Source organism: Aaosphaeria arxii (assembly GCF_010015735.1).
Source record: "Aaosphaeria arxii CBS 175.79 unplaced genomic scaffold BU24scaffold_2, whole genome shotgun sequence".
NCBI lineage: Eukaryota > Fungi > Ascomycota > Dothideomycetes > Pleosporales > Aaosphaeria > Aaosphaeria arxii.
Window position 1 is genome coordinate 3,413,800 of NW_022983475.1, and position 16,395 is coordinate 3,430,194.

General features: G+C 52.6%; 7 protein-coding genes across 7 annotated transcripts; 3 read left to right on the plus strand and 4 right to left on the minus strand.

Moving 5' to 3' along the window:
- Positions 1–75: 75 nt before the first annotated feature.
- Positions 76–944, plus strand: BU24DRAFT_459354 (uncharacterized protein; the record flags this gene model as incomplete). Its single annotated transcript, XM_033531719.1, has 3 exons — positions 76–180; positions 238–283; positions 331–944. 3 exons carry the CDS (start codon positions 76–78, stop codon positions 942–944), a joined length of 765 nt encoding a protein of 254 aa, XP_033388052.1.
- A 154-nt stretch (positions 945–1,098) lies between these two features.
- BU24DRAFT_489619 (uncharacterized protein) lies at positions 1,099–3,471 on the minus strand. Its single transcript, XM_033533654.1, has 5 exons — positions 3,263–3,471; positions 3,039–3,175; positions 2,887–2,979; positions 1,917–2,830; positions 1,099–1,835 (listed from the first exon to the last, which is right to left on the minus strand). The coding sequence occupies exons 2-5, from the start codon at positions 3,136–3,138 to the stop codon at positions 1,146–1,148; spliced, it is 1,797 nt and encodes a 598-aa protein (XP_033388053.1). The 5' UTR covers positions 3,139–3,175; positions 3,263–3,471; the 3' UTR covers positions 1,099–1,145.
- Positions 3,472–3,675: 204 nt separating this feature from the next.
- Positions 3,676–5,532, minus strand: BU24DRAFT_448152 (nuclear localization protein-like protein NPL6). The gene is made up of 2 exons (XM_033530866.1): positions 4,350–5,532; positions 3,676–4,295 (listed from the first exon to the last, which is right to left on the minus strand). The coding sequence occupies exons 1-2, from the start codon at positions 5,387–5,389 to the stop codon at positions 3,866–3,868; spliced, it is 1,470 nt and encodes a 489-aa protein (XP_033388054.1). The 5' UTR covers positions 5,390–5,532; the 3' UTR covers positions 3,676–3,865.
- A 299-nt stretch (positions 5,533–5,831) lies between these two features.
- BU24DRAFT_419343 (uncharacterized protein) lies at positions 5,832–8,013 on the minus strand. The gene is made up of 2 exons (XM_033527194.1): positions 7,546–8,013; positions 5,832–7,483 (listed from the first exon to the last, which is right to left on the minus strand). The coding sequence occupies exons 1-2, from the start codon at positions 7,863–7,865 to the stop codon at positions 6,205–6,207; spliced, it is 1,599 nt and encodes a 532-aa protein (XP_033388055.1). The 5' UTR covers positions 7,866–8,013; the 3' UTR covers positions 5,832–6,204.
- A 356-nt stretch (positions 8,014–8,369) lies between these two features.
- On the minus strand, positions 8,370–10,133 carry BU24DRAFT_439734 (glucosamine-6-phosphate deaminase; the record flags this gene model as incomplete). The annotated part of the gene is made up of 6 exons (XM_033530327.1): positions 8,370–8,966; positions 9,026–9,199; positions 9,258–9,629; positions 9,735–9,883; positions 9,999–10,060; positions 10,099–10,133. The coding sequence occupies 6 exons, from the start codon at positions 10,131–10,133 to the stop codon at positions 8,682–8,684; spliced, it is 1,077 nt and encodes a 358-aa protein (XP_033388056.1). The 3' UTR covers positions 8,370–8,681.
- A 2,415-nt stretch (positions 10,134–12,548) lies between these two features.
- On the plus strand, positions 12,549–12,942 carry BU24DRAFT_419345 (uncharacterized protein). The gene has a single exon (XM_033527195.1). The coding sequence runs from the start codon at positions 12,600–12,602 to the stop codon at positions 12,759–12,761; it is 162 nt and encodes a 53-aa protein (XP_033388057.1). The 5' UTR covers positions 12,549–12,599; the 3' UTR covers positions 12,762–12,942.
- A 1,548-nt stretch (positions 12,943–14,490) lies between these two features.
- On the plus strand, positions 14,491–16,194 carry BU24DRAFT_431414 (MFS general substrate transporter; the record flags this gene model as incomplete). Its single annotated transcript, XM_033529868.1, has 3 exons — positions 14,491–15,096; positions 15,200–15,822; positions 15,882–16,194. 3 exons carry the CDS (start codon positions 14,491–14,493, stop codon positions 16,192–16,194), a joined length of 1,542 nt encoding a protein of 513 aa, XP_033388058.1.
- Between the last annotated feature and the right edge of the window lie 201 nt (positions 16,195–16,395).

Sequence of the window (16,395 nt, forward strand, 5' to 3'; positions counted from 1 at the left end):
CTACTCCATCATCTCATAATCGCTCGCTGCATTACCCCATTCACTAATCAACACACTATTACTCAATCCCACACCATGACTGCGCAGATACCAACACTCCATGACATCTCGATCAGTGATGTCATAATGCCTGGTGGGCATTATCACGTCTCTTTCAATGCTACTCCTCTGGATAACAATGTATGTTCAGATGGTGTTATCCATGGAAATAGTTCAATATCTGACAATTGTCCGCAGCACACGATCGAGCTAGTCTTCAACGATGATTCTATCGTACTCACTCGTCAGTTCCCTGTACTTTCACCTCGTGTCTCGCTCTAAGTCAGATAGGTCATGTTACGGGCGGTTCATATATTTGGGACAGCCAGCCCTTCATAGACCTTCTCGCAGCCGAGATATATCAGATAGCACTTCGCCATGCCGACGAAAGGCCTCTGCTAAGAAATCCATTCCACGTAGTCAAAGAGACATATAATGCTCCGATCTTATCTTCAGAGACGAACCATCACCCATCTTCTCATAACGCTTCCGTCGCCGACCGGAAGCATTTAGAAAACCCGAGAGGCCACTTGCTGTTCAGCCCAACCACACCCGAAGCGAGACAGACCTTGGGGAATGTAGCGCGTTCCGCTGTAATGGGGTCTAGGTCATTTCTAAGCCAAAAAGGTCCAGCAGCCATGGGTTTGGCGATTCTTGGATTAACAATCATTGGCATAATCCTTGTCCTGGGTGTTGCGCTGCTCGCTCTCTACCTCAACGCAAAACGACGGGAACGGAACCTGCCGCTGGTGGTTGTGCCGGTGGGCAGGCCGATGAACATGCCGAATAACGACATAGAGCTATTGGATATGCCTATTGATGAAGCAGGAACGCCAAATATAGATCGTCCAGGACGACGAAGTTCGTCGACTTTTACCGAACAACAATGGCCACGGCGCGTATAGAACCATAATTCCTGCTTCAGCAGTGAAATGTCACCTGGTTGATAGTGAAGGAATCAACCTCAAAGAATTTCACTGACGAGCGAGCAATTGTGGAACAACGTAAAAGAGTACAACATTTCTATAAAGGTCTATCCGCGAGTGCCAAAAGGCTGTAAGAAAGAGTGACAATTATGCACAATCAGACTCAACTCCCGCGTGAACTCAACTCTCCATGTGTTCATTCTCATCTCCCACCTCCCCATCATTGATAAATGCTCCAGCAACATGCACAAAGGTCCCAGGCACAGGATCACTAATCCTCGACTTCAGCCTCATCCTCGCCGAGTTCGTTCTCTGAATAGACGATCGCAACGGAATGAAATTTGTCGACGACAACCGCAACAGACTATGCCGTCTCGACGCCCCGGGCAGAGAAAAGTTGCGCGAAGGCGGCGGGGGCGGATTGCGATGCGGTGTGAACGAGTCATCGACCTTCGGCCTCAGAGTCGGCGATCGCATGCTCTCCCGCATCTCCGAAACATTCCATTCCCACTCTGACACTGGAGACGGAAGAGACTCTACGGGCGAGATTGGCGACCGCACGTGGGCTTCCGTCGGGGGCAGAATCGGGGATATGTTCTCTATGTACGTGGGTCCCATTACGCCGCTCACACTGCTGCTTCGTGGTGTTGGGCCTGGAGTTTTGGTGTCGATTGGTGGGATATAGGGTGTCTTATTCTCTTTTGTCTCTGGTCCGGTGGTCATGGGAAGCTCGTCTGGGTCGTTGGAAGGGGGGCGCCGTATGGAGGCGTAGATGTTGCGAAGGCGACGTGGTAGAGAACGGAAGAGAGTTATCCATGCCTTGAGCATGGAAAGACGGAAAAGTAGGATGAATATTTCTACACCGACCAGCTGTTGAGATTGTCAGATCCCGGCAATGCCTTTGAAAACGAAGGGAAAGCAGACTGCAGAGAGCAGTGAAATTGAACTTACGGAAGCCAAGATCAGAGCCGTGAGTACAGATGCGAAAGGGACAGTCAAGCCCTCCACATACTTCCTACACTGCGCCTTGTCCCCACGACTAGCCATCTGACACTCAATCCAAGTCTTCACGGCCACCAGATCCTCCTCATTATCCACTCGGCCCAGCTTCGAGTCCTGAGCCCAGAACACCACAAAGAAAGCCACACTCCCTACCAACACAAAGATGCTGACAAGAATATTCCTCCACTGCAACACCAGCATCTTCTTAACCTCTCGCCACGTATCGAGCCGTTCCCGACCTCCACGCTCAAACGTGCTCCTCGCCCGGCTCCTCTCCCTCCTCAGCGTCCTCAAGTAAACCATAACACAGTACCCCGTCGTAACGAACTGCAGGACAAACGCCGCGACCGCAAACGCCATCAACCACGCCCAAAACGTCACGATCGCATCCTCATGATTCGGCAAGCACGTCCGCCCCATACGGTACGAGAACCCCGTGCGAACGAGAATCGCAACCAGGAACCCCAGCGGCAACAGTGTCCCCGCCGCGATACTCGCCCACTTGAACCCCCTCCCTGGCGCCACGTCCCACACGACGCGGACGTGCAGCCACAGGCTGCGAAGGAAGACCCAGATGACGCTGGCGAGCCCGCCGAGCGTGACGAGCGCGCCGGTCCACGCGCAGGACGCTGACGAGTTCATGTCGTTGGGCGTGATGGCGTCGTAGCATAGGTCCGGGTTCGAGCCGATGGGAATGACGAACGAGAGGCTGATGGAAAGGACAGGGAACAGGAGGCCCACGGAGAGGTAGTGTCGGCGGGTTGCAGACGCCGGGAGCACGGCGAAGGAGAGGAGGAGGAAGACACAGAGTGCGACTGAGAGGATGGAGAGGTAGTTTGAGATCCGGAGTTGTTGCTTCCATTCTGCGTAATATAGTTCAGTGTCTGCTGATAATGGGTTCTGAGGGGATTCAGCGAACCTGAATGATATACCCAGTCTTGAATCGGACATGGCAAACAGCATGTGTTTCCATCTGATAATGCCCCGAGACCGCAGTAACGTCCGGCTTGATCTATGACGATATCATAAGTTAAGTTGAGTTTCTTCAGCTCATTTCGGGGAAAAACTGACATCCTCTCTTCACTCCAAAGAGCGACTGATCAAGCAACGGCTCCGGGCATGCGTCCGTCGCATTTACTAAAGCTGGAAGCACAGAACTTGCCTCCTCCATGTCGACCAGAAGCGTATGTCGTGCGTGTGTGCCTACCCTAGCACAATATCAGCAACGCTGCGAAGTTCATGACTTTCAAAAACCCCCATTCATTCTGGGAGACATGAATGGATATAGCATTTACCATTGAGAGGGCCCTCAATCCCGCTTTGTCTGGAACAGGAAAGTGTTCAAGTGCTCCCCCTCGCCCATCCCATATCGAGTATTCGTTGGAGGGGAGGGGGAGATCTCAAGCGCGACGCCAAGATTCAATATCGCTTTTCTAGATGTCTTCTGGCTTTGTGTCAGCCCTATGGATCGTCTGGTTGCCCATGGCGGGGAGCACCGCCCTTTGTCCTTGGGGGGTTGGGGGTTGATTGTTCCGCGGGTTTGGGCTTGTTTTAACTATAACTAGTGGTGCTGGAAGTGTGGCTCGAGCATTTTTGTCCAATGATGTTGGTTGTTCTTCGAGCAAAGGGAACAAGCGCTGGACGAATGGTTGTTGATGTGGCGGACCCTGGACGTAGAGAACAGTAAATAATGAGAAAACCCCGTGAGCCATTCGAAATCATTATCCTATAACTACCTATAATGATACACACAAACACATACACACATACACGTTGTTGTGTTTGGAAACTTTGGTATTCCTGATCGCCCCCAACATTAATGTGAAAAGGAGAAAATGAAAAAAAAAACCACACTTCTTTCTTATGCCTTGATGATAGAGCGGCAGTTTGAAACGAACTTAGACCGGAACGCCTGTGAATGCAATCTTGAGTTTCGCTCGCTTCCCGTCGACGTGCTCCGTTTGCCACTGGTTCCTCCACTCTGCTTCTGCGCTCTTTGCCTGTACAAAGGCCGCGCGCGCCTCAGGCGTCATCTTCTCGAGATCTTCGTCGTCGACCTTGGGGAGCCCGTTCGGGCCTATGTCGCAGAAGTCGGCGTCGGCACCCGGATTGCCCAGACCGGTGAAGGGTGGGTTTTGGTAGACGCGGTCGACGATGAGGTAGTTTCGCCGGACGATGCTGGGCACGTCGGACTCGGAGGGGGGCACCTCTTCCCACCGGGCGTGAGTCGGTTGGGTGATCTTGGGGAAGCACATTAAGTTCGTGTGGGGATCGTAGATGCCTTGCATGTTTTCTTTCCGGACTTGAGATAGTACGGAGTTGAAGCGACTGCATGAATTAGCTACGGTTCTAGAGTTTTTCACGAAGGTTGTGGCAACTTACCTAGCAGAGCGGGCATGTTCGAATTGCCAGTTGGCTGAAGTGATATTGACCTTTCGTTTGGGACCGACAGGAAGCTTTCCGTTGGTGATGGGAACACTAGGCACGCCTGTGTGGTACACAGCACTGGCACCATGCCACGCGACGTACTGGTTCTTGTTGTAGGGTTCGCCTGGAGGGGGTAGCTTATCGTGGGGCTCCGCGATCTCGCCTTCGATCTCGCCTCGCTCCCTCGCTGCTTGGGCGTAGTAATCGTCTATGACCCTCTTTCCTCCTATAACAATGCGTGCGCCAAATTCTCGGAATACCGATCGCGCGGTGACGACACCAATAGCTCGGCCTTTGTAAGAATGTGGGATGACTTCGCGATCAATGAGATCCCTCTTTTCCGTGTCGTCGATAATAATCTTATGCAACTTCATGTGCTTTGTGAAGAAAAGATAACTGTCCCTGAATCCACAGCAACGGGCAGGCTCGGTCGACAACATGTACAATCGGTCTCCTCTTCCGCCGATGGTAAAGACACGCACACGATAATCTCGGCCACCCTGTAGGTTTCCCATCTTATCCACTTTCGTTTCTCCTTCTGGGTCATCCGGTAGATCAACTTCGTCATTTACAACATCCATCATCGTCCCCTCCTTGTCGATGGCAACCCGCGTTGGCCCAGCTGGGACTCCTCGGGGTCGGCCCCGGAATCCTCCCCCAGCAGGACGGCCACGCTTGCGCTTGATGGGTGTGCCGCCCTCGGAGACGTTATCAGGAATGACGTTCCAGTCCGGCGGCCTATTCTTTGGTGGGCGACCGAGGCGCTTCTTACGCGGGAACGGTTGAACGACCGGTGGTGATGATCGCTCCGAGGGCGCCTTTTCCTCCTCGCTCTCGTGCGCCGGTGTCGCGGCCTCATCCTCTTCCTCGGCTGGAGTCTCTGCACGCGACTCTGGCGCATCAATCATTTCATCGTCCGAGTCCGGCGGTGGGGTGGCTACTCGCAAGGGAGTGCTGCGACGAGCCGCAGCTCGTGAAGGACGGCCGCGCGCCATTGCGGTTGCGCGATGAGGATTCCAAACCCCTCACTCCTGTCGATGGACAGAGTTAATTCGTTCCAATTACGGGGGTCCTATTGCCGCGGACTTTCGGTATGGAGAGGTTGAAGGTGTTAGGGTTGCGCACAGCTGTGATGTTGAAACGGTGTTGAGGTTGGGGGTCGCGACTTTCTGGACGACGTGAAGAACAAGGGTGGCACAGGCCATGCCAGCGATCACGTGTTACTGACATTCATCCCTTGAATGCGATTATTGCTCAATGATAATACAAACGCGGCTCAGACATTCTTTGGGAACTTTATATGCATCTTAATAGGATTTTTGAACCCTACATAGTTTACTGTTTCGAGGATTTGTTTTTTTCTATTTAATTGATGACTGGTCTCTTACTATGACAAACAAGCCGGGATTCTACAAAATCTCTTTACAAGGCTGGTTCGATCGTGTTCATAGCCAACAAGTGAAGACTTCAAGACATCAATTGCAATATCTCGAACTTGAGCTACAGCTACAGTGATCAAGTAGTAAGACCCAAGGGGCATCAAATAGAATTAGACAGTTACCTAAATACAGCGCTCCTACATGCTACACTAAACTTCCTCATAAAAGAGCCGGGCATGTGAAACATCCAATCAATCGTATCAACAATCCCCTCGTTCCCAAAACAAAACGCCTTGATATATATCTCCCACAGTACAGATGCAATCCCCTCCCGCTCCTCAAATCCTTTCAATGCAAAACACACACCTCAACCCACCTCAACCTCGATCAAAACCAAAAACAACCGAAGTACGAAGTACGTAATGTAAACATCACTCCTCAGCAGCCTCCCTCTCCCTCCTAGGCAGCGCCGCCCTGTCAACCCAGCCCTCCCCCCTCAACACCCCCAACCCCTTCCTCGCAACCCCACTGTTGACGGACCGGGGCGAGATCTCGTACAGCACGTTGACGGTCGCAAGGCTGACGGCAAAGAGCAGGACATCACCATTCTTTACGCCCTTCCACCAGCCCCGCTTGACGCCGACCTTCCACAGGGAGTCGATGGACATGCGCGCCGAGTACAGGAAGTTGCTGCGGCCGGACTTGCGCTCGAGGAACGCCCACAGGCCGCCGAGGAAGCCGCCGAGGAACCAGCGCTGCGTGGGCAGGAAGTTGCGGGGCAGGAGCCGCTGGAAGAGGCAGATGGAGGACCAGCTTGTGCCGATGGCGCCGGAGATGAAGAGCGACATGCGGAGGATGCTCTTCGCGAGGCGATTCACGGCTGTGACGGGGGAGTCGAGGAAGGAGCGCCAGCGGGTGATGGACATGGCGGCGTAGATTATGGTGAAGAAGCGGGCGACTTTCGGGAAGGCTTGGATCCAGTAGGATATGTAGGTGCGGACGCAGGAGGGGTCGTTGGGGTGGAGGAGCGCGCAGGAGAGCGATTTGATGGCTGGGTGTGCGGGCGAGGTGATGGGGGATATGGATGTGAGGCTGCGGGGGAGGGTCTCGGATACGGGGAACAGGATGGGGGAGACGAAGGCGGGCCATTTCAGTTTGGAGATCTGGGCGAGGCTGTCGACGATGTCGAAGGTTCCTGGGAACTTCAGCTCCGGGGGATAGTCCTGCGGCTTCTTTTGGATGTATTCGGGGGAGTTGTTCAGGATGAACTTCCCGTATGCGCTGGGGAAACAGTCCCGGTCGAAGACGAAGGCGTGGAGCAGTTGGCCGCACGCCACGGGCATGATCATCCAGGATCCAAACCACGACGGTTTGTTCTTGAAGTAGCCCCGGTCGTCGAGGTAGTTGTACCAGAACTCCAACGCTCGTGTGAAGACATAGATGGCAATCGTGATTCGCAATTGGTCTCCGGGGCACACGGCGAGTAGGAAACCCGCCAGACTCGATCCAATTGCGGGCGCAACACGAGACGTCAATGATTTTGCTATCCGGGGGTTGCGCCGTCGAAATGCTTTTGCCTCGTTGGTGAGCAGACTCTCGCGCAGGCGTGTGAAGAAGCGGCGCAACAGTCTATGGAATAGGAGAATAAGGGATAGAGAGCATGTCAGACGGACATTGGGCGACTTCCAGATAGCTGTCCGGCGTTGCGAACTGCACACATCACACAATGATCAGTATCCTGCGATATCTCGATGGAGGCTCGGAAATCTTACCTCGGGGGTGCTGCCCCTCGCGACAGCAGCTTGGACTTGATGAGGTCCCACGCCTTGAGGCCCGAGTACGTCACCACGGCGAGTCGCAACGATGCGCGGATCGCGGCAGCATTGTAGTCGTCTAATCCTTTCGCGATGGCATCGTACTTCCGTGGAGGTAGTGTTCGCTTGCGTACGGCCGGTGCGCGGGAAAGGAGGTACTGATGGAGTAGTTGGTATTCCCTCGGGCTCACTGTGTATCGAAGCGCGTTGCGCAAGACGGGGTCGATTCTCTCAGGTCTGCCGGACGACGGCTGCGACGCGCTCGAGGAGGACGACATGTTGGGTAGCCACGATGCTGTCTACGGTTCCGGTCGCATGTATCATTCCCGCGAAAGGAGAAGGTGGAGAAGGTTTGTCGTTGTGCACATATGTAATAACAAAAAGCGGAGGCTAGTTGTTTAGGCCCTGAGCCTTTCCCCAGGTTCAAGGTTCATGATGCTGGGGATGACGGACCTCGGCTTGGCCGGTCCCCATGTCAATTACCTGTGAATCGCACGTGCGAACTCCTCAATGTAGGGACACTTACTTGTAATCGCCTAGTAATCCATTGCAGTCTGATTGATCATTTATTCGCACGCTCTAAACCCCATCTATCGTGTGAGCTGCGCTAATCACTGTCCAGTGCATCGTGAGGTTAGGTTAGTAGACCATTCATTCTACCAAATCCACTGGATGCCACCAGCACCCATATACTACCTCCATATACACGGAGTAGTACACACGAATTACACTGAACAACACGGATACGAGAATACGTATACATTGATATACAAGTCTATGGGATGAGTATGTATTACGGAGAACATACGTGGGTATCTTGATGTCATGCGTCTAGCTTCTAATTGCCACGGTCTTCATCTCATCATGGAGTTCTCTTCTCTAACAAAAAAAATAACGAATGTCTTCGAGAAGCGGAAACAAAACAAAAAGCCCTTGCGCTATACAACATTCTCAGCCATGCAACTTGGTTCCCAAAATCCCTCAACGCCTTTTGCCGATACAAACAATCAAAACAGGAATGCAGCCAGTCCCGAGAAAACGAGTGTCCAAATATTCGAGTGGTGAAACGTGATGAAATCATGATGGTAGATCGTTCACGAGACGCGGGCACTCATTGCGAGCAATTGTGGCTCCTCAAGGGCGTCGACGTTTCGGTATATTGTCGTACCATCTCCATCGTCGGTAATACGTGCGCTCATAGCCTCCAGCATCGGGCTTGCTGAACGCGAGGGGTTGAACTGGGGGATGTCTAGCTTGACATTGTTGGTCAAGTTGTTTCCCGGAAAGTGGATCTGATCCTCAACGACGGAATCGCGCTTCTTGGGAAGCATTTGCCGGAACCCACACTCAGTGGCGACCCTGTCGATACTCTTGAAGTACTGCAAGGTGGATTAGTACGAAACATAAGGAGTCGAGAATTGACCCGAGTGAAGCTCACCTTGACAGTCTTGACCTGCAATTCCAGCGTGGCATCTTCATCAACGACAATCATTGGGTGGGGATGTAATTGAAGGCTCGAGAGAGTCCACATATGATTGACACCGCCCTCGATGCATTTCTGCAAGGCGAGAGCCTTGTGTGCGCCAGTGATGATAATGACGACCTCGCGTGCCTATAGCTGTCAGCTCGTGGTCTCGGGTAGCATGTATTGTATTTCGGTGAGCACGAACCTCCAACACGGTCTGGACACCGACCGTCAGTGCCATCCTAGGGACTTGGGAGAGATCATTTCCAAAGAATCTGGAATTTGCCAGAATGGTGTCGTAGGCAAGGGTCTTCACGCGAGTCCGAGATTTGAGGCTGGAACCTGGTTCATTGAAGGCGATGTGGCCATCGGGGCCTACACCACCCAGAAATAGCTCGATGCCGCCGGCGCGCTTGATCTTGTCCTCGTACTCGTGGCATTCAGCCTCCAAGTCAGGGGCATTGCCATTGAGAATATTGATATTGGCTGGATCCACGTCGACATGCGAGAAGAAGTGCTTGTACATGAAGCTGTGGTAGCTTTCAGGGTGTTCGCGCGGGATCCCGACATATTCGTCCTACGAGACTGGTCAGACAAGAGAACTGAGGTTGATGCTGTGTAACGTTGCGGAGTAAGGGGGACGGCCGATTGCTGGGAGTCGGCACAATGGTGTGAATCTTACCATATTGAAGGTAACCACATTGCGGAAGGAGATGGCGCCTGCTTTGTGCCTTTGGACCAGATGTTGATAGATCAGGATGGGGCTGCTGCCGGTGGGGAGCCCCAAGACGAAGGGCTTCGTAGGTGTTGGATTGAAGGCGTTGATGCGCTCTGGTGTTTGGCCATGTCAGTCGGGGCTGGAAATATGGGCAAGACAAAGGGTAGTGTATATTATCATCTATGAAGAGTGTAGGGAGTGGAGTGCAAGGGAGTATGGAGGACGAACCAATGATGTAGTCCGCGATATACTTTGATGCATCCTGCGGATCATCACGAATAATAAGACGCCTAGACTCGGTAAGCGGTGTGCTTGGATAATGTCGGACCTCCGTGCATGTTGTGTGCATGAGCGTACATACATGGTTGTTCGTTTGACCTTAGCTGCAGTGCTATGTAGAGCGTGTAATTGCTTTTCTTCTGCTGATGAAGTAGGAGAGTGAAAGAGACTCGGTGACGATTAGAGTAGCACAGGAGAGGCGGGGGAATATATTGGTGTGAGATGAGCACCCAGAAACAGCGGCGACGGAAGTTTTCTCTGATCGGGTGGCAGAGTAGCTATACAGAGGACTGGTCAACGTCACTGGTTGCGGACGGGGAGTGGTAGTGGTAATGGTAGTAGTGGCAATGGGATTAATGGGGATCTAAGGGTAAGGGTAAGGGGAATGGGAATAGTGGCAGAGCATGCTGCAATGGTTGGATGCTCGTTCTTCCCAGGGTTCCGTCACCATCTTCTTTGTCAGGTACACCGTCACCCAAGATGTGGGTGACGGCTTCCCTCAACGCGAAATCTCAGGGCAGCACCGAGCCTCGACCAATCGAACAGAAGATAGCGTGGCATCGGACATGGAGTATCGGATAGATGCCACCTGGGGATATGTTGTCGATGTGAATGTTAGGTCAAGAGCTTCCGGCCCGAAATGAATGTACCAAGTGGTGATGCGGTGGAATACTGGGAGGGCGAGGTTAACGTGGTAGTACAACACGACCCATCTGTGGATGCATCTACGGCGGTGACCATGCTGCTATGTTACAACAGCAAAGAGGAAGATCACAAGCACACTCACATTTGCGGCTGTCATCATGAGAGTGTGTGGAAAGAGACAGCCACATAATTCAAAGGGCAAGGCGGCATGCTTGTGTGAATCGTTATGATTTGACATGACTTGATAGGAAGCTATACAACATGCTATCACTGGTCTCGACTCTTGACCCTGTGTGGGCTTGGGAGGGTTAGCCATGAAGGGAAAGTTGTACTGGAGGAAAGCCGGGGTATAGAGAGAGATAGAGAGAGCGTCGTGATGCAGAGGCGCACACTGGAACGACAAGGCGGACAAGGCATGTGATTGTGGTGATGATACTGATGTTGGGTGTAGGAATGGTAGCAGCAGAGTAGCAGATGATAGCAGAGTGGTAGGGCGGCAGGTGAAGATATTGTGATTTGATAGAGGAGAGGAGAGGAGAGGGATATTGAATAGGTAAGTGGATTGAGGTCAGGTTAAGTCAAGGTTACATTGACGTAGCTATGTACCAAGTTCAATCGGTACAAGCGAGTAACTAATTCTCGGAGGTTAGTTACGGAGAAGATGGTTGAATGAGGAGCTCGGGACTAATTTAGGGTTCGGCCTCGGTACGAGTTGGGGAGCAATGGTTGCTTGTGGGTAGTGGACTCGAAGGTGTCAAGTGATGTGGAATTGATTGGACAGAGAGGAACATGGAGGAAGACCAGAAGGATCTTTGGAAGAGGAATCCCGCAAAAGAAAAGAAGAGCAGAGAATTGAGGCGTAGACAAGCCTTATCGGAGGAGAATTAGCAGAGTATTGGTGCAGCCAGTCAGGAGCATTTCAATCCCCTGATCCCTGTTGGACGTTGGATAGCTGGAGGACCTCGTCGTTTCTCACAGTTCACCACCACGATGAGAGGATCTCGGGGCAGTTAACTTGACACTGCGGCTGATTGTTTCTTTTTCTTTTTTCTATATTCAAGAATAATTCCAGCCTCTCCCCCCTGGCGGATAGGGTTCATCTCGAGGGTCACAAATAAGTGTCGATCCAGCCAGATGAGAATCCGATAGGATGTTGGAAAGATACCTACCTAGGTGATGGCTTACGGACAGTTTGCTATTATTGCTGAATCCTATCAAATGATCGTTTAGCACCAATTCGACCATCAAATAATTCAAACGAGCATTTGACCCTTGACCCTTGATCGTCAGCCCCGGTAGAAGCACGAGAGTATCTATGCGCTGGTGTTGTGTATGGTCACTGGTCACTGGTGTGCACCCTACCACCCTTGCCCATTAGTTAACTGGGTGGTGGTGAATAGAAGACCAACAAGAGCATCTGCAACAGCAACAAAGAGGTAACAAAGTAAGGCCAACCATCGCTATCACCGTCCATCCATTTGTCATGTCAGACTCAGGCTCCCGCCCCCGCTCTGCTATCTATCTGCACACATAGAACAGACCGTCGACTGACTTTGAAATGCTTGATTATTGATGCTTGACTGAACGATATGAGAAGCCTGAAGGATTGCACGCTATCCCACTGGCCCTAGTCCCGTGCCGTATCTCTCTCCCACCCCGTAACCCTGCGCTACTCCCCCATGGCGTGTCATATCCTTTCTGCCGATTAACCAGCATAGGAAACAGGTCGTAATCCTGATCGTGATTGTGATTGTGATCGTGACCGTGACCGCGACTGCGGGTGGCCATGGCAAAAGAACGACACCACCCACCGCACGGCGCATCCCTCCAGGCTCGCCGTTCCTCCCCTCCCACCCCAGTAGATGCATTGCATTGCATGCATATCCATTCAGCCACCCAGCAATAATGAAAACTGCCAGTGCCAGTGGTGAGCGATCCCCAAGCATTAAGAGAAAAGCCACCCCAGCCTACCGCGCCGCGCCCCCCTCCCCGGACGATGCATTGTCGTGTTCTCGTGGCGCCCCCAAGTGGCCCACCTCCCCTCCTCCATCGACTCCAACCCGTTAGGTGCCCTCCCTTTCCTCGCTCAAGCTCGGGAGGCGTTCTCAGGTTGCGCAGGTAGGTTTCCTCAAACTCATGCGGCAGCCCGGTCGTTCGTTGCGTTGGAGCTCCAGCTGTTACTCGGGACGGGATGGACTCGTTGGTAGGTACCTTGTAATCTCCTGGAGATCGAACTAAACTAATTGCTGGGAGGAGGGTTTTTCCACTTGGTACACTTGGTACTTGCTTGCTCGGGGACACAGCTCCACCCGAGGGGGCCCCTGTGTGTCGCGTGCTGCAGGTTGTTCGAGCTTCTTGTCGATTGTCATGGTTCATCGTGACTGTTGTTCGTTTGTTATCAATATCTCTATCTATTTGCAGTAACCGGAGTATCGTACTTGCACCGTGTACATTACTACATACTACATACTACATACTACATACACGTACTCCCAGGTGTTGCTCGTACTCGTACTGTCCCGGTCATCTATCAGTCTATCTAGGTACGTATTTGGTTGAATGGTTGGACGGGTAGATTGTGCATGACATGACACTACATGGATGGGGAGATGCTTGTATTGATTGTATCGTAGTATTCTATCCTGGTAATGTGAACTGTGCAATCAAGTGTAGTATGTAGGTAGTAGTAGTAGATAGCAGATAGATAGATACCTTACCTAGCATAACTATTCGGATACTAGATACTAGATAGTTGATAGTGGTACGGAGTAGGTAGACAGTAATAGTGGAGTTGGATCTGACCCCCTTCCCCTCTCTTGCTTCCCTCCTCCCTGGTTTCTCATTCGTCCATTTGACGATCCTCCCACCATAATGGACGCCAACATTCACCGTATACACGCCCATCCGCCTCTTCTCTTCTCTCTGATTTCCCTTCCCTCCCCCAGTCGGCCAAGTTAGTGCCGTTTGGAAACATGGACCCGCCCACCCCCCTCTTCCCTCGCCTCCTCTTTCCTTAGCCTAGTTTACCCCCCCCCCTCCCCCCAAAGAGGAGATGACCAAACTAACAGCCTTTCAAACCGACATCGCGCACGCGCTGGGACCCTTGGAGGGTAGGGAAGGGACCCGTAGGGTAGGGTAGGGAGTCTGGGTGTGGAGGGGGCACTGGGGGGCGCCATTGAGGAAGCCCTGGCTGACATGTGCTTAAAATGGCTGCGGGCCCACGCTCTACCGAGAAAATCCACCACCTAATACCAATACCTTTTCTTGAGTCTCGACTTATCAAAAACCTATAACCTCTTGACCTGGACTCGATCTTGATCCTGCATCTCGCTAGGTCTTGGTCGTGCCTTTTCAATTGTCATACCACCCTCGATTCTCTTCCCCGAGAGTTTGTAGGTGCACGAGGTCAAGGTCTAAATAAAGTACGAGTACGAGTGTGCGTGTGTGTGATTGAGTGCGTTTGTGAAGGATTTAACGCGAAAGTTCATTCAAGGGCAAAAGCGCAAAAAAGGGTCTCGACATATTTTATTTATTCACATTATCACCACCACCACCACCAACACCAACTGTTCCTTCCTTCATTGTTTCCCTTTATCAGGGTCGCACCACTTTCTCCGTTCACGTCCACGTCAACTTCACTTCCAATCTTCCACCCATCCCTCTACTACCACCAAATACCACTCCACTCCGCTGCGCGCCCTCTCACTAGCACGAGGAGTCGCCGTTTTCATCCTAAAACACTTGTGCCCATCCACTCCAGCGGTCCCCTATCGCGCCTGCTGGTTTCGAAACGATCATGGCCACCACCACCACCTCTGCGTACCCCGACGATAAGGGTGCAAAGGCTTCTCATGAGGTCGACGCCCCAGAACTCTCTACCCACGAGCCTACCGGCACTCTCCAGCTTCCAAACTCGTGGAAATACAAGCGCGTCAAGCTGTTCGGCTTCAAGTTTCCCTGGTATGCCTCGCCTCCCGTCCAGCTCGTCATTGTCTCCCTGGTCTGCTTCCTGTGCCCGGGCATGTTCAATGCCCTCAATGGCATGGGTGGAGGTGGTCAACTCGACAGTACCGCCAACAGCAAGGCCAACACCGCGCTCTACTCCACCTTCGCCGTCGTCGGTTTCCTCGCGGGTTCCTTCACCAACAGACTCGGAATCCGCACCGCTCTGTCCTTCGGAGGCGCCGGCTACTGCATCTACGTCGCGTCCTACCTCAGCTACAACCACACCAAGAATCTCGGCTTCACCACCTTTGCGGGCGCCCTCCTCGGTGTGTGCGCCGGTCTGCTGTGGTGCGCCCAGGGTGCTATCATGATGTCCTACCCACCCGAGAGCTCAAAGGGTCGCTACATCTCCTGGTTTTGGATGATCTTCAACTTGGGTGCTGTCATTGGCAGCTTGGTAAGTCCCCGTCAATTTTTCTCCTCCCATCCTGCTCGCGTTGTGGTGGCGAGATTCTAGTCGAGCGTCTGACATGGTTGACTGATCGTATCGGTCGCTACAGATTCCCTTGGGACAGAACATTCACACTACCGAGCCCGCGGATGTGAATGATGGCACTTACATCGGTTTCCTCGTCCTCACCATCATCGGAGCTGCTCTTTCATGGACGCTTGTCGATGCCAGGGATGTCATCCGTTCCGATGGCTCCAAGGTCATCGTTATGAAGCACCCATCATGGAAATCCGAAATCCTTGGACTGTGGGAGACCTTCCAGACCGACACCTACATCTTGGCTCTGTTCCCAATGTTCATCGCATCCAACTGGTTCTACGTCTACCACTTCACCGAGGTCAATGCCGCCTACTTCAACCTCCGCACCCGTGCCTTGAACGGCGTCGTCTACTACCTGATGCAAATCCTCGGTGCCTACATCTTCGGATTTGCTCTCGATCTCAAGGGCGTCCGCCGTACTGTCCGTGCCAAGGCCGCCTGGGCGGCTCTCTTCGTGCTCATGATGATCGTCTGGGGTTGCGGATACAAGTTCCAGACCACGTATACTCGTGAGTGGGCCATTGACAAGTCGACGGTCAAGAAGGACTGGTCGGACCCTGGGTTTGCCGGACCTTTCGTTCTGTACATGTTCTACGGCTTCTCCGATGCTGCATGGCAGACATGCGTTTACTGGTAAGTCGCATCACCTTGAGGCCCACATTAGGTGATCCATTCTCTAATTTCCATTCCAGGTTCATGGGTGCGTTGACCAACAACGGCCGCAAGCTCGCCAACTTTGCCGGTTTCTACAAGGGCATCCAATCCGCTGGTGCAGCCATCACGTGGCGCCTCGACGACATCGGCATCCCCTACATGAACATGTTCGCCTCCAACTGGGGTCTCCTCGTCGGCAGTCTGATCATCGCCCTGCCCGTCATTCTCTGGAAAGTGGAGGACTCGGTCGCTCTAGAGAAGGACGTGGCTTTCACCGATAAGACCGTTGAAGAGGTCGCTCCCAAGGCGGCCGTCCATGCTCCGGGCGAGACCATTGATGAAAAAGTTTAAAGGAAATGGTTTGTGGCGTCTGGCAGGCGTCTAGCGGGCGTCTTGCAACTTTACATAAGTAATTCTCTTCTTGAACCTAATGCACCACCCTTTCTACTGTCTATGCATCATGACTTTCTATTTCTGCGAACGAGGAGGGAATGGGGATGGACAAGAGGAAAAGGAAGGACGGTGGGACGGTTCCCAATACCTATAGTAGAT

What these genes read in the sequence shown, in the direction of transcription:
- BU24DRAFT_419345 (XM_033527195.1), top strand. Translation starts at nt 12,600, where the DNA reads ATGAAAACTGCCAGTGCCAGTGGTGAGCGATCCCCAAGCATTAAGAGA.
- BU24DRAFT_419343 (XM_033527194.1), bottom strand. Translation starts at nt 7,865, where the DNA reads ATGTCGTCCTCCTCGAGCGCGTCGCAGCCGTCGTCCGGCAGACCTGAG. An exon ending in CGAGGGGCAGCACCCCCGAG is followed by an intron (nt 7,484 to 7,545) that starts GTAAGATTTCCG and finishes TGATGTGTGCAG; the next exon opens with TTCGCAACGCCGGACAGCTA.
- BU24DRAFT_489619 (XM_033533654.1), bottom strand. Translation starts at nt 3,138, where the DNA reads ATGGAGGAGGCAAGTTCTGTGCTTCCAGCTTTAGTAAATGCGACGGAC. An exon ending in AGACTGGGTATATCATTCAG is followed by an intron (nt 2,831 to 2,886) that starts GTTCGCTGAATC and finishes TATATTACGCAG; the next exon opens with AATGGAAGCAACAACTCCGG. An exon ending in CGGCTCTGATCTTGGCTTCC is followed by an intron (nt 1,836 to 1,916) that starts GTAAGTTCAATT and finishes CAATCTCAACAG; the next exon opens with CTGGTCGGTGTAGAAATATT.
- BU24DRAFT_448152 (XM_033530866.1), bottom strand. Translation starts at nt 5,389, where the DNA reads ATGGCGCGCGGCCGTCCTTCACGAGCTGCGGCTCGTCGCAGCACTCCC. An exon ending in GAACATGCCCGCTCTGCTAG is followed by an intron (nt 4,296 to 4,349) that starts GTAAGTTGCCAC and finishes TAATTCATGCAG; the next exon opens with TCGCTTCAACTCCGTACTAT.